Source organism: Alosa alosa, chromosome 9 (genome assembly GCF_017589495.1).
Source record: "Alosa alosa isolate M-15738 ecotype Scorff River chromosome 9, AALO_Geno_1.1, whole genome shotgun sequence".
Taxonomy (NCBI): domain Eukaryota; kingdom Metazoa; phylum Chordata; class Actinopteri; order Clupeiformes; family Clupeidae; genus Alosa; species Alosa alosa.
Window position 1 is genome coordinate 19,283,114 of NC_063197.1, and position 14,483 is coordinate 19,297,596.

A 14,483-nucleotide genomic window follows, 5' to 3' on the forward strand; every position below is an offset into this window, starting at 1 on the left:
CATATTCCTGTTTGGATCATAAACTTGGAGAAGTAAAATTGTTTTATTTAAAATATTAGCATAGGTAACTGAAACCGATAACAGTTCATGTTTTAAGTTTATTCACCGGGCAAGAAACACGCAATGCGAAATTACTTAAAATGCATGTAGGTAGCTGTTAAGTAGTAGACTAGATGCAACAAGGATCTTCATGAGGTCATTGGCAGCACCTCAGTTCGCCACCGGACTTTGAGCAGGAAAGCGCGGGGGTAGTCCTGTGGCGGGTGTATAAAAGCTGGACACCTGTGGAGGCAGCTGCAGGTAGCCCAGGTGGATTCTCTCGCCCGAGACAAGTCAGGAATATCGCAACGCGGTACAAGAGTTTAAGAGGTGAGAGAGGGGTGCCTCTTTTTAGCTTATCATCGCTAGTGTTTACCATCCAAATATTTCGGAAAAAGATCAATCAAGGATCAATTGCCTTTTTTCATGAAAAGGACGATGCACTAAGATGATAGCAGAATTTTAACAGAGTGGGGTGTATTGGCACCTATGTGCCTACGGTTTATTGTTTTTCCTTGCATATTGCATTGGTTTCTGATGTCCTCACTGGTGCCTTAAAAGTCCTCAAAAGTTGCCTTAGGCTGCATCTCGCTCTATCATAAACCTGTATGTGTGGTAGGCTGTAGTCCATGACAATGAAAAAGCTAACATCATGATGAATTGCACTCTCTCTCTCAAAAGTTATTTAGAGACTGTATTGCAAAATTGTGGTGATTTCCCGTGACATAGCATCAGATCGTGATATTTTCTGCGTAGGAAGATGATATAGTGTAGGCCTACTTAATGAGGAAACAACCTTATTTGTAGTGTGATGTTAGGAATGCGTAACAAGATTGCATGTTAAACATGAAAGTATGTTGATACATTTCGAAGTTGCTATCCAGACTGGCAGGCGGAAAACATATATGTCATATTGCTTACGCTTGTTTTATGTAATTGGTGTGTGATTTGACTTGTTTATTTCCACAGAGAATGGCTCCTCGGCCTGAGCTTGGGAATGGGACTTCTGAAACTCACCTAGACCATGGTATGTCGACCGTGAAATCGACTCTGTACACCTCAAACAGTGCAATCGAATCCAAATGGGTAATTCTTTGTACATTTGATATCATTTTGAAACAATAGACGCGACTGGCAAGTCTAAGGATGGGGTGGTGTTACCTGCCTATTCCACGGCTGCTCTGGTGGACGATGTGGCGCAGGAATCGGCCGTCGACCCTTGGGACCTTCCTGCGCTCCAAGAAACAGGCGTGAAGTGGTCAGGTGTGCTACGAAAGAATGATGCTTCCTTGTTGATGTGAGAATATTGTTGTTATTGAACGCCTTGATGACGCTATGTCATGTACACCTTACAGATTTGGATACCAAGGGGAAAGTGATCCGGATTGTGACAGGAATTGGGAAGTTGTGTTTATTGCTGGGATTTCTCTACATGTTTGTTTGCTCTCTGGACGTTCTCAGTTCCGCGTTTCAACTGGTTGGAGGTACTTAGCGTTCTTTATTTAATTGTCATTGTAGACTACCTATGTTTAATGAGGAATTGAAATAATTCTTACCATGGGTCTCATCCCAAAGTCCACAATATTGTAAAAGTAATTTATTTGAAATGATTTGATGTCTTAAATAATTTAAATGCTTAAATGATTTAATGTAAAGTCTTACCAACATTGCATGTCCTCTGTAGGGAAGGCAGCTGGAGACATCTTTCAGGACAATGTAGTCCTGTCCAACCCTGTAGCCGGTCTGGTGATTGGGGTTTTAGTGACGGTTCTTGTGCAGAGCTCCAGCACATCCTCCTCCATTGTGGTCAGCATGGTCTCCTCAGGATGTAAGTGCACATGGTCAACATGCACACACTTTTTGGATTTTTCCTCTCTCTTTCTCTCTCTCTCTCCCTCACTCTCTTACACACACACACTTGCCAAGGTGTAATGTAAATTACGGTGTCTCTCTGTTATAGTGTTAGAGGTTAGGTCTGCTGTGCCAATCATCATGGGAGCCAACATTGGCACATCCGTCACAAACACTATTGTGGCCATGATGCAGGCCGGGGACCGCAATGAGTTCCGCAGGTAAGTAAAGGTCATCTCCCTCAAAAGGGTCTCTAAAGGTGCCTCTGAGCATATTACCATATTGATGGCAATTCATTCCCCTGTCTGTGAACATGTGTTCAGCTCAGCATCTACCCATCAATTATCCTGGGAAAACCTATCCTAGAGAAGTACACTGCCACTCACTGTGTTATTCAAACCTGCAGGGCTTTCGGTGGAGCTACGGTTCACGATTTCTTCAACTGGCTGTCTGTGCTTGTGCTGCTTCCTCTAGAGGTGGCCACAGGCGTCCTCTACAAACTCACTGACCTTATCATCATCTCTTTCAACCTTCAAACTGGCCAGGATGCTCCCGATATTCTCAAAGTTATTACAGAGCCCCTGACAAAAAATATCATTGAGGTCAGTCAATGTTTTTATCAGCATAAATATATGTTTTATTATATAAATATTATATATTATATATAATTATTAGCACTATTCTTTATTATGTACTTAAAAGAGAAGTTTTGCAACTAAAATATGCTCTATAGCCTATAGCTTCACCTGTAGCTTTCTAAGTATTTCAGTATTTTTCTTGTGTAAATGACACAGTCCTAAGACAGATAGCAACGCATCAAGGAAGTGCCTTTTGTGACCGGCAAAATAAATATATGTGCAACGGCGTGATATATCTGCGATAACACACAGATACTGTATGGAATGTATGTGGTTGAGTGATTGGTGAAGCTGATAGATAGTGTTAATGGGTTTGTTTGCACATAAAAGCTTCCTCTCACTTTGACTCTTTTAGTTGGACAAGTCTGTTATCAGTGGCATTGCCACTGGGGACCCTGCTGCAAGGAACAAGAGTTTGATCAAGATCTGGTGCAAAACAGAGACCGTGATAGTAAGGAATATACACACTAACATCTGAACCTACACAAATGATTCTTTTGCACACAACCTTGTATGAACTTTTTCTCAGCCAAACTAATTCTTCACTCTGCAGTTAATATTTAACTGTCTTTTAGTTAAAGTAGAGGCTCAGGTTGAGCTCACTTTGCTAATCTATGTCAATGGGGCATTCAGCCAACATGGGAGTTCTTATCACCGTCCGGTTATAGATTAATATACTATTTCCCAGACTTATTTAGCCTTCCTTTGTATTCTTTTGTGAGTGTTCTTTCTTGTCATGTGTCCCTTAGACTCTTCTTTCTTGACTGTTGTGACCTTTAGACTCTTCAAAACGTGACTGTTCCTGGACCAGAGAACTGCACTGTGGGCGCCTTGTGCTGGACAGAAGGCAACCTGACATGGACGCAGAAGAATGTGTCAGAGACGATAAACCTGGCGAGATGTAAGTAGAAGAAGCATTTATCTGTCTCTTGATTGGATGTTACATACATGTGCACTGCCAAAAGACTTGAGAGAATATCCTTCTCTTATCAGCAGCACATACAGACACACACACACACACACACACACACACACACACACACACACACATACACACACACACACAAACACAGGGGGTTCAGGGGGTTGACTCTTAGTTTACACAGTTTACACAAGTGGACATAGACACACACACTCCCTCTCTCTTTCCTCCTTCTGTCTCTTACATGCTTACACCCCATATCTTTACTTGCTGGCACCTTAGCACTACGATATCAGGACAATGACTTCAATTCAGTCTTCATAGTGACTCAGCATACTTCCTCGCCCCACTACCCTCTCTACCCACTCAATGGGGCCTTTCTTCCTGCTCAGTCAGAGAGCCGGGGTTCAACTGAGCCAGACAAGAAGAAAGGGCCAATCAAAAAAGGGATCTTGTGGTCCTTAGCCTGAACTAGCCAATAAAAGGGGAGCAAAACAGGTTTATCAGTATGTAAGATCTGTTGTTCAAATACCTGAGTTTTTTTTTTTTTTTTTTTGGGGGTGGCGGTCATTGACTGTGTTCATCAATTCTAGCACTTGTTGGCCTTGGGAATGAGCATTTTGCTCAGCACCATATAAGATTCTTCTCTGTCTATGCAAGAACATGTATGCAGGATCCATTTGAATGCTATGTACTTTATGATGTGTATCATAAGCCAAACACTCACGAAAAATTCTGATCGTAGTATTGATTTTGTTTTAGAATCCTGCTAGAACATATCAGGCTTATTTGTAGATTAATTCTGTTAGTGCTCCAAACAGTGACAGTTAATTCATACTGACTCTATAAGCTTCTCACTGATAAGTATCTGTGCTGACTCTGAGCTGACTGTCCGTAATGAGTCCACTGTTGGGAGTGATGAGTAGTAGTAACCTTGTTATCACGGGGTCCGCCACAGGCAAGCACATCTTTGCAAATGCCAACCTGCCTGACCTGGCTGTGGGGCTGATCCTGCTGGGGCTCTCGCTCGCCATCCTCTGCACATGCCTCATCCTCATCGTCAAGCTGCTCAACTCCATGCTCAAGGGACAGGTGGCCGTGGTCATCAAGAAGGTGCTCAACACAGGTGAGTGGAGTCCCACACGTTACAGACAGAGAGCGCATGCACACACACACACACACACACACACACACATACACTCGCGCACAAACACACACCCAGTCTGATTGTCGGTTCAGGCCACTTGGTTCGGTTATCTGATGAGCTGCACAGGTAAATTGACCCTGTAGCTTTGGCGGTCACTGGAGGTGCTTTAGTCTTAATGTGTGACATAAAGCACAGGCACATAATGCCACATATTATGAACAATGCTATTACTAATTGAAGCACATTTATTTTTCTGAACAAGGGCCATGTAAAAAAACATAAAAGATAATAACATTTTCTATCTCTGTGTTTGTGTGCAGATTTCCCTTACCCATTCGGGTGGGTAACTGGCTACATCGCCATGTTTGTTGGAGCTGGAATGACGTTCATCGTACAGAGCAGTTCTGTCTTCACGTCAGCCATCACTCCACTTGTGGGTACGTGTCTCGCCGGGCACTGCTCTATGTGGCCACTGCCTGTTATCTCTCAACGTAGCCCAGTCACAGACTTACCAATCTTATCCAAAGCTTCCAATATTTGTAAAAGCATAAAAGAGGCCAGAAACACTCACTCATATCAGGGGTTGCTCTGTTCTTGACCACAGGTATTGGTGTCATAAGCATTGAGAGGGCTTATCCGCTCACTCTGGGTTCGAACATAGGAACAACAACGACGGCCATTCTTGCAGCCTTGGCCAGCCCAGGGGAGACGCTGGCAAATGCGTTGCAGGTGGGTAACAGTAGACCATCGGAGTTTTAAGACACACCGTTCAACAATCCCGTGCTGTTTTCAGATAGACAGAAAGTTCTGTGTGTTTGTATGTGTTCCTGAATACTGTAATTTCCCAACTATTAGCAGAGGTTTACACATTGATTTTGCTCAATTTCTTCAGCTATGAGGTTAATACACAGGGGCAGTTAATATATGGTTTTGTTTTTTTAACTTGCATAAAACACCGTCCTGCGTTTTTTTTCTTCTCCACAGATATCCTTGTGTCACTTTTTCTTCAACATTTTCGGGATCCTCCTGTGGTACCCGATCCCCTTCATGCGCGTGCCCATCCGCCTGGCCAAGGGCCTAGGGGACCACACAGCCAAGTACCGCTGGTTCGCCGCCGTCTACCTGGTATTGTGCTTCCTGGTCATGCCGCTCACCGTGCTTGGGCTCTCCATCGCCGGCTGGCAGGTGCTGGTCGGTGTGGGTGTTCCTATCATCGTGCTGGTCGTGTGTGTGGTGGTCATCAACGTCCTGCAGAGGCGCCGGCCGCAATACCTGCCGGGGGTGCTGCGCAGCTGGGACTTCCTGCCGCGGCCGCTGCACTCGCTGGCACCGTGGGACCACGTGGTCACGTCAGCCATGGCCTTCTGTGGGGCGCGCTGCTGCTGCTGCTGCAAGTGCTGCCGCAGAGGGGAAGGTGAGGACGAGGAGAAGGCCAGCCAGAAGGACGGCAAGAGTCTGGAGATGTACGACAACCCAGCGCTCACCACAGACGAAGCGCCCACTCAGACACAATTATAACTGCTTTGTGTCTTTGTGTGTCTTTCATGCTGCTCTCTCTCACTCTCTTTCTCTCTCTCTGTCTCTTTCTCTCATACACACACACACACACACACACACACACACATCCCTCTCTTTGATTGGACTGATCCCACTATGTAAAATGGGTGAAAATATACAGGAGATTGGAGAACAGGGATATTCCTTCTTGGAAGGCACTAGCCTAGAAATCTAGACGCGCCCCTAGCGGCAGCCAGGGCTAGTCTAGCAACTCTCCGTTGGCTTGTGAGCTCCATAAATCGAAACTTAATCAGGACATTGAAATCGTGTATTGAGTCGTTTGGTGGGCTTAACATAATGATTGATGATCGAGTTGCAACGGTTTGGCTTGAATTCCCTGCTACTTGAAAACAAATATTCTATTGCATCCTATTGCGTGCAGAGGGAATTTGAAAGACAACTGATTATCCCGCCCCTCGGACTGAGCACTGCGAACGGTGAGTGCCCAGACCCTACATTTTAATGTGGGTCTGGCTCGCCAGGCTAGGAAGGCACATCAAAGAGGTATTGATTCTATTTATTATTGTAACATATCCATTTCTATAGGAAAATATACTTTTTCCTCATCTTGGTACTTAAAGATGAATAAGTTTATTTTGGATTGTCATATGTATACTTCAATCATCACTTAGGCTTGATAATATTAGTATTTTATATTTTGTAAAAATCACGTTTTCGATTGTACTAATATTTTAAGTCTAACCATATGAAGATGTTTGAATTTGCATATGGATGAAGTAACAAATCTGCTGTGCTTAAAATGTGTTAAATAATAGTGTGTATTTTTTGTAATCTTTTCCATTTTTGTAAGTTTTGACGTTTGCAAATGTGTATGTGTGGCTGAAGATATTCATCAGGGTCTTAGACTTCATAGGAATAAAAAAAACTCAAATGTAAATAGAGCTGTATTTTTTTGTTTATGACCTATGACCGGTGATTGCTGCAAATAAAAAAATTGGAAGTCTGAAACTTTTCACGTTAGTGTGATCATTGCCCTTACATTGCTTTAACAATGACATACAGTGACATCTGATATAGACTTTGAATGTGTGTCAGTGATGCTGAGACAAAGACTCACTCTTTTGCCATTAGCACACAAAAGTGACACCCTTTCTGAATCCTCCCTGTGTGTGTGTGTGTGTGTCCTACTGTACGTGTTTATCTTTGAACAGAAAAGAATTGCTGTAATGACTGGTTCCCCTATTCACCCTCCCTCGAGATAATTCTGAATTTCAATGACTCTGTGATGTAGTCAGTAGCAGATGCATATTATGCTGAATGCTGACGTCTATTACACAAGGCTAGGCTGTGACTCCCATGAACCAGAGGCATGCGCAGTAACACTGTAATCACTGACTGTGAGTTTGCAAAACTTGCTATTTGTGCAGATCAGATGCATTGGTTCAGTAAAAGCACAGCATATTCAATGTGTTATTTGTATGCATATATATATAATGAATCTGATGTGAATTATATATATATATATAATTATAATTATATATATATATATATATATATATATATATATAAAAATTCACATCAGATTCATTATCCATGGGAATCCATGAACCAAGAACCACACAAATATTTCAATGATACACTCCTCCGTGTTTTTCATGGGTGAAAACATGTACACATCACACGGTGAGCTATTCAACTTCCCGTGGCTAAATCTTCAGTACAGCAGCAGTTATAGTCCAACTGAGCGTAGCAGTAACACCATTCAGAGAATGAGCCAGGATTACATTCATCTCAAATGTTTCTCCACCTCAGTAGTGCAGATTTTATTTCTGAGGGAAAGCCCTCATGCTGTTAGCTACATAGTTAAGTGAGCTCCTGGAGGTCTCATGGGGTACTACCAACTGTGACAAGATACACTCACAGAAAATTAGCGAAGACGCACCACACTTACAGACGCCTCATTAAACCATGTTTGCATATGTTTAAGAAATAATGAACAAGGGCTGAACGGAACATCTAGGCTCTGGAGGTAGAAGCGTAGGTGAGGTAGATAAAAGTTAGTGCTTAATGGCCCCTCATTAGCTGGAGTTTTCACATCTCTGCCATTACTTTCCCACCTCATAAAAATATGGCAGAACTTGTCAATGGCTTGTCAGTGGCTTGTCAATGTTGCAGTTTAATTTTGTGACACGGATGGTTTAAAGCTGATAGGAAACTTACAGGTCACCCTCTCATATTCTCTCTCTGTCTCTCTCTCTCTCTCTCTCTCACACACACACACACACACACACACACACACACACACACACACACACACACACACACACACACACACACAAAGGCACCACAGGAAAATGGCCTTTGCTCTGATTGATATGGCATCGGATTGATATGGCTGATTTCAAACAACATAACCTGTTTGAAGAGAATTCAAACCTGAGAATTATTACACAAACACAATGTCATGGAGCCTTTAAATCAATTCCATACATACAACAATGCTGCGCCTATCATATGTAGGACCAGAACTACAATTGAACATTGGACGCAATTCAGTAACCTTGATTGGAACTGAACATGAACAGAACTGAACTGAACATCTTTTAAGCTGAAGGTACAATGACCTTGGATTTCTTGGACATTTGGATTCTGCCTTTCTCTTACTGCTAACATTGCATAACAGTTCTAATGATTTGAAGATTAATGATTCGAACATGAAGGTCATCTCAATCATTAAATCATTAAGTGATAAGACACATAAAGACTTGTGAAGCTCATTAGGATAGGTAAGGCATCAATTAAACTTTGAAACCTCCACATTTTATCATCTGCAGTTAGATCTTGTACAGCACATTAGTATTTGTCTCACTCAAAGCCAGTACATTTAATTTATGGTCCAGTGTAGACAGAACATAGGCAACTGATTTCCGGTCTTGTCTTAATGTCTTGTCAGGGATAAAGCTTATTGGGATAAAGGGTTATAAACCATTCACAAAGCCTCATCATTATTTTCATTAGTAGTAGACCTATTTACACATACTTATAACTGTAATAATAAAGCATTATGATATTACAGTATTAGCCTCTACAGTTTGAAGTGTCACAAAGCATTATCACGCTTCTTTTACCTTAGATAATGTCATCTTTGTTAATGTTATTATTTCATAAAATACTCGGTATGTATACCATTGCGCGTCATCTTTATTCTTGTATTCTCATTCAGCCAAAGCATGCAGCACCTGAAAATCCCCATTGTTACTTCTGCAAATGTCGAGTAGCAGTGCTTCACCTGAATAAGAATATAGTTCCAAGTATGTATATGCTTAGAAAAACGCTGTCTCATTTTGCATTGGTATTTGTACATGTTACAACTACAACTATACAAATCACAATATGTAAATAGCTACAGTAGTTGGTTCCAACCACCTCAATGAACTATGCTAAGCTGGGCTAATGGTGAGTGTGTCAGATTGAGTTACAAAACGCACAGACGAGAAGAGTATCTATCATCTTATCTAACTGTTCCTTTAAGCTTACGAGAAATTGACAGGAAACTTATCAAGAATTGTGAACAAGACCATAATCGGAGTTTAAGTGAGACTTTATGAAGCAGACAGGGACTAGACAGCAACATTTCATTTTTACACTGATTACCTTTACATTTTAAAACGTTTTTCCAAATCTTAATATCATTCATTGTATTTATAGCATTCCCATATTTTGTTCTGAGTAGCGATTTGAGAATTTTAAAAGGACTTTAAAATAAAGTTAATTTATCAAACATTGTCTTATTATGTAAATATAAAGCAATCGTTCAGACAAATATTGGCTCTAACCAAACACAGCACTTTACCCAAACCCTGAAACTAACATCTATGGCTTACGCTTCTGCATTTCACAGACTGAATGACAATGCAGAATGACTCTGAGTGTGCATAGTCTTACAGATAAAAAAAAAGTCAGATTGCAAAAATAAATTGGGCCGTCCACTTTACCAGCAAAAGGTACAGACTTTGTTCTATTGTGGCTTTTCTGGAAAGTGGTGCAAAGTGGTGACTAAGTCCAAACTTTACCAATATCTCCTGTCATGTTACACGTTTCCCAAACTCTTCCTAACAAGCTGTTCTGAAACATTGCTAAATTGTTTGGCATGGATGATAAGGACTCAGACAGTGCCTACTGTACTACTGATGTTCCACCCACGCTTAAATGACACTTTCCTGCAACAACTGCAAAGCAACAGATATCAGGGGGGCAACTTCCGCCAGGTTAGATGGAAGAAGACTTTGGATGCATTGCACACATACACACACACACAGAGAAACACACCCACATGGTGATCAGCAGCAGACCAGCTCGCCAAGGCCTGCTCAATTAGCCTTTATTACTCACATGTGGCTGATAGAGGCCATCACTCCTAATGGTTTACCTATTGGAACACAGGGACTCCTTGAAACGGTAGCAATCTGCCTGACCATCACCATCTATTACTAAAATTATGCCTATATTGCTGTCATTTGTACTCTTATCTGATTTGCTCTTCACAGTGGGGGTCATTGCTGGACAGTGTCCATTGACCATGCAGTGTCAGACCAAACCACGTTTACTTGGCTAATACAGTTACATAATTTCTTACTAAATGTCCTACCTTGCCCAGAGACATTTGAATTTGACTTTAAAATACTTCGGTTGTCTCTTATCATCAATACATCATAATATTGCTTTGGTTTAATTGTTGTTTTCTAAACTCAGGATAAGGGTTAATATGCGGGCAGAGGAATCACAACAAGAAGCCAAGGTCTGGTCAATTGAGGGGACATTTACTCCGAATCTTGGGCAGGTGGAATTGCCGTGTGCATTGTCGAGTCCATGAGATAAACAGCAATCACAGCTGTTTTGACCCATCGGGCCAGACTTTAGTAAATTACAGCTATCAATGTTTTTGTCACATCGACAAAGGTTGAAATTACAGTCGAGCTTGTTCTGTGAAATCGCCTCAGACACAAGATGTGAGTCATTTGTTGTGCCTTGGGCCAAATGCCAATCCTCATCGTTTCCAGCAACTGTTTCTTTTCAAAGCATCTCTCACACTATTTGAGCTGGGTAGTGAAATCTTTCTGTAAGCGAAAGAATGTGCAGTATATTCCTGGTCTTGTTGTATCTGTTTGAATGAGGCCATGAAATTGGCTGTGCATTCCCCTCTCCTGTGTGACAGCCTGTGAGTTCTCTTATACAGTAAGCACACAGGATCCTGTTGTTTCTATTACATCTCGTACAATGCAGAGGACAGCTCACCAAAAGCTTGTTGCAATACCAGTAGACCTTGTCTTGTTTCTTGATAAGGGTGTCTTTCTTGATAAGGGTGTCTTCCTGTTTGTGAAACCAGAATGGATGAATTCTAGAACTAGATGTACCGCATAGCGGTACAAAATATGACCGCCGCTCAGTCCTGTACATCCGTTCCGCGAAAATAAATCACACTTCAATTTGTCTCCATATTTTACTCCATCCCCCACTCTTGAAACTTTTGTGTATGCTTGTTTGGCATGCCTGAGTGTGTGTGTGCGGCTGCACAGAAAGTACCCTACTGGTGCTGAAAAGGTGAATAGATTGTAGAATAGCCAAAGAAGATGTAGAATTGTTATAAAACCTTTAAAATCTCTAAACAATCACAAGTAGGGCAGTTCATCACAGTTCATCCATTGCAACTGGATTGATGAAAGGTCACTTACACCTGTAGGCTACATTGTATTTGGGAAAAGCAAAAGGGATCAGCATAATGTTATTTATTTATTTATTTATTATGTATTTATAAACAAAAACATCTCTGTCAGTTCCATGCCGTTTTCAACAGCTATCAAAAACAAAGGTCATTTTTGGATGGATGGATTTTTTGTGAATGTTGATGAATGATGATTTTAGTCATCTTTAGTTCATGTAATGCTTTATTGTCAATGCACAAATTAAGTAACAGTAGTCTGAAACGTTATTGTTAATGCACAAATTAAGTAACAGTAGCCTAGTCTGAAACGAAATGCTGTTTTACATCTAACCAGTGGTGCAAATAACTGACATGTCCAAATGGGCCTTGATGAAATCGCGCCGCTAGACTGTTCATACACATTTTAACGGGCCAAAGTTGAAGAGCTTTTGTCCGTTATTGTTAGTGCAAATATAGGCTGATTCATGTTCCCTTGCATTGTTTAACTGAGGTCCATGGCTAGTCTGGCTTTCATCAGACCAAGCTCAATCTTTTAAGAAATCAAAAAATAAATAGCGGGCAGATCAGCCTAGTCCATAGGCACCCGATATTGTTTAATTTTCCGATTGAGATATACACGCTCTGGCTATTCTAAATGCAAAAATGCATCAGGGAGTTATGACAAAACGGTAACTAACAAACTAGATCCTAATAGAAAGTTGTTAGCTTCCTAAGCTACAGGTAGGATTATAAGGTAGGCCTATTGACAACATAAATTGTCAATAGGCTATGCTGGCTTAACACAAATAAAATCTCCTTTGAAACCAATGGCTTCGCCTTACAGTATCAAGCGGACTTAAACTGTCATATCGTGGGCGAAAAGTTGTAATAACATTCAAGCAGCTCCATGAGTCAAGGAAAGCGCGAATGAAGTAGCCACTTCTAAATGGGACCCACTACACAGTAGCTTAAGGTGTTTTGCTAAAGCAGCCATAATGAAATGAAGGTGTCATTGTTTGGATACTTCACACACACGTGCTTTTTAATTTCACAGACTACAACTACCAAGCTGTAATCAAAGCACATCGATTCCCCTCTCACACCCTGCACGCAAAAACAAAATAAACAGGCGTCTCAGTCTCACGCATGTATAGGCAAAACTGTATCAGACCGGTGTAACGTTGGTAAATCTTCCATTGCACAGAATGATTTTGTAGCACGTGCAATAAATGACAGTCGAAAGATACAAACAGTGCTGCTATACATTTGCTTGGTATAACCGCATTTATAGTTTTCTACAAATGCAATAAATCAAATGCCTCCATCACTCAACCAACGCTAACGGTAACATTACCTAGGTCCTTATTGATATTACAAGATTAACGCACCTGCAGTAAAACCAAGCATGTCCGATAAACATCCTCAGATTTATTTCGCTTCAAGAAGAAATGGGAATTACACTTCATGTGAACATCGTCCTATCCTTATTAGATGTTTGCTGCGGTAAATTACAGTCCTTGTATGAAGCGTCCATTGTTTTTCCAACCCACTTTTAACTTCCAACAAAATTACGCCTCACTGCAACGATCGCCATCTAGTGGACAAACGACTACTTCTCGCCAATACTGAAAATGCAGCCATGATGATGATGATGAATATTTATTTTGGCTTTCTTTTTAATCCTACTGATTTTCATTTTTACCAGGGGCAAATCACAAATGAGTGATTATGAGCCAGGTTGATGTGGGCCCTTGAGACCAACATACCATAAAAGATTCACAGATAACTGTGTCTGCCCTACCCTCCTTTCGGGGGGGCTGCAGATGAAAACGAAAAATGACGGTTCCATGCTATCCATGTGGGGGTACATGCTCACCAAGTTTTGTGTACCCCGGTCTTTCAGTGTCCCGGGAATCCTTGTTGTTGGTGTACGTCACTAAATGTACACATAAATTATTTTATTGTAAGGCCCCCCATGAACGAAAGTACACAAAACTTGGCATGCATCCAGAGGGTGTCATAATGATCCTACACTTTTAATTTCGTGCAGTTTTGACCTTGTCAGCCAGAGATATTGAGATGAAAACACCTAATTTTTTGCTTTTAATTTTTTTAACTAGGTGGCGCTATACATGAAATAAGTGGTAATGGGATGGGTTGACATGCCCCTTAAGACCAACATACAAAAAAGGTGGACCTCCTAGGCCCTACGGTTCTTGAGATATTCACAGAAAACTGTCTCCGCCACCCACGGGCCAGTTGGTGTATAGTAACATAAATTAATTTATTGTGTGGCCCCCCATGAACGGAATTCCACAAAACTTGGCGTGCATACAGAGGGTGTCATAATGATCCTACACTTCCAATTTCGTGCAGTTTTGACTATGTTAGGTCACAGATACCTTCAATTACACCACCTCATTTTACTTTTTTGTGTTTAACTAGGTGGCGCTATACATGAAATGAGTGGTTATGGAATGGGTTGACATGGCCCCTTGAGATCAACATACAAAAAAAAATGGTCCTCCTAAACCCTACGGCTTTCGAGATATTCACAGAAAACTGTGTCTGCCCTACCCTCCTTCGGGGGTCCAATTCAGCGGGGGCTACAGATCAAAACGAAAAAACGATGGTTCCATGCTATCCATGTGGGGTTACATGTCCACC

General features: G+C 41.4%; 1 protein-coding gene across 1 annotated transcript; it reads left to right on the forward strand.

Annotated features, from left to right (window-relative positions):
- The first annotated feature begins 284 nt into the window (after positions 1 to 284).
- slc34a2b (solute carrier family 34 member 2b) lies at positions 285 to 6,386 on the forward strand. Its single transcript, XM_048253744.1, has 13 exons — positions 285 to 369; positions 1,009 to 1,066; positions 1,165 to 1,302; positions 1,395 to 1,523; positions 1,724 to 1,867; positions 2,000 to 2,111; positions 2,297 to 2,492; positions 2,884 to 2,979; positions 3,309 to 3,429; positions 4,409 to 4,576; positions 4,918 to 5,034; positions 5,202 to 5,326; positions 5,582 to 6,386. Exons 2-13 carry the CDS (start codon positions 1,012 to 1,014, stop codon positions 6,113 to 6,115), a joined length of 1,935 nt encoding a protein of 644 aa, XP_048109701.1. The 5' UTR covers positions 285 to 369; positions 1,009 to 1,011; the 3' UTR covers positions 6,116 to 6,386.
- Positions 6,387 to 14,483: the final 8,097 nt, after the last annotated feature.

Excerpts from the sequence above, each read along its gene's own strand:
- slc34a2b (XM_048253744.1), top strand. The coding sequence starts at position 1,012 with ATGGCTCCTCGGCCTGAGCTTGGGAATGGGACTTCTGAAACTCACCTA. Across the intron at positions 1,067-1,164 it reads TGAAACTCACCTAGACCATG|ACGCGACTGGCAAGTCTAAG; the intron begins GTATGTCGACCG and ends TTGAAACAATAG. Across the intron at positions 2,493-2,883 it reads TGACAAAAAATATCATTGAG|TTGGACAAGTCTGTTATCAG; the intron begins GTCAGTCAATGT and ends TGACTCTTTTAG.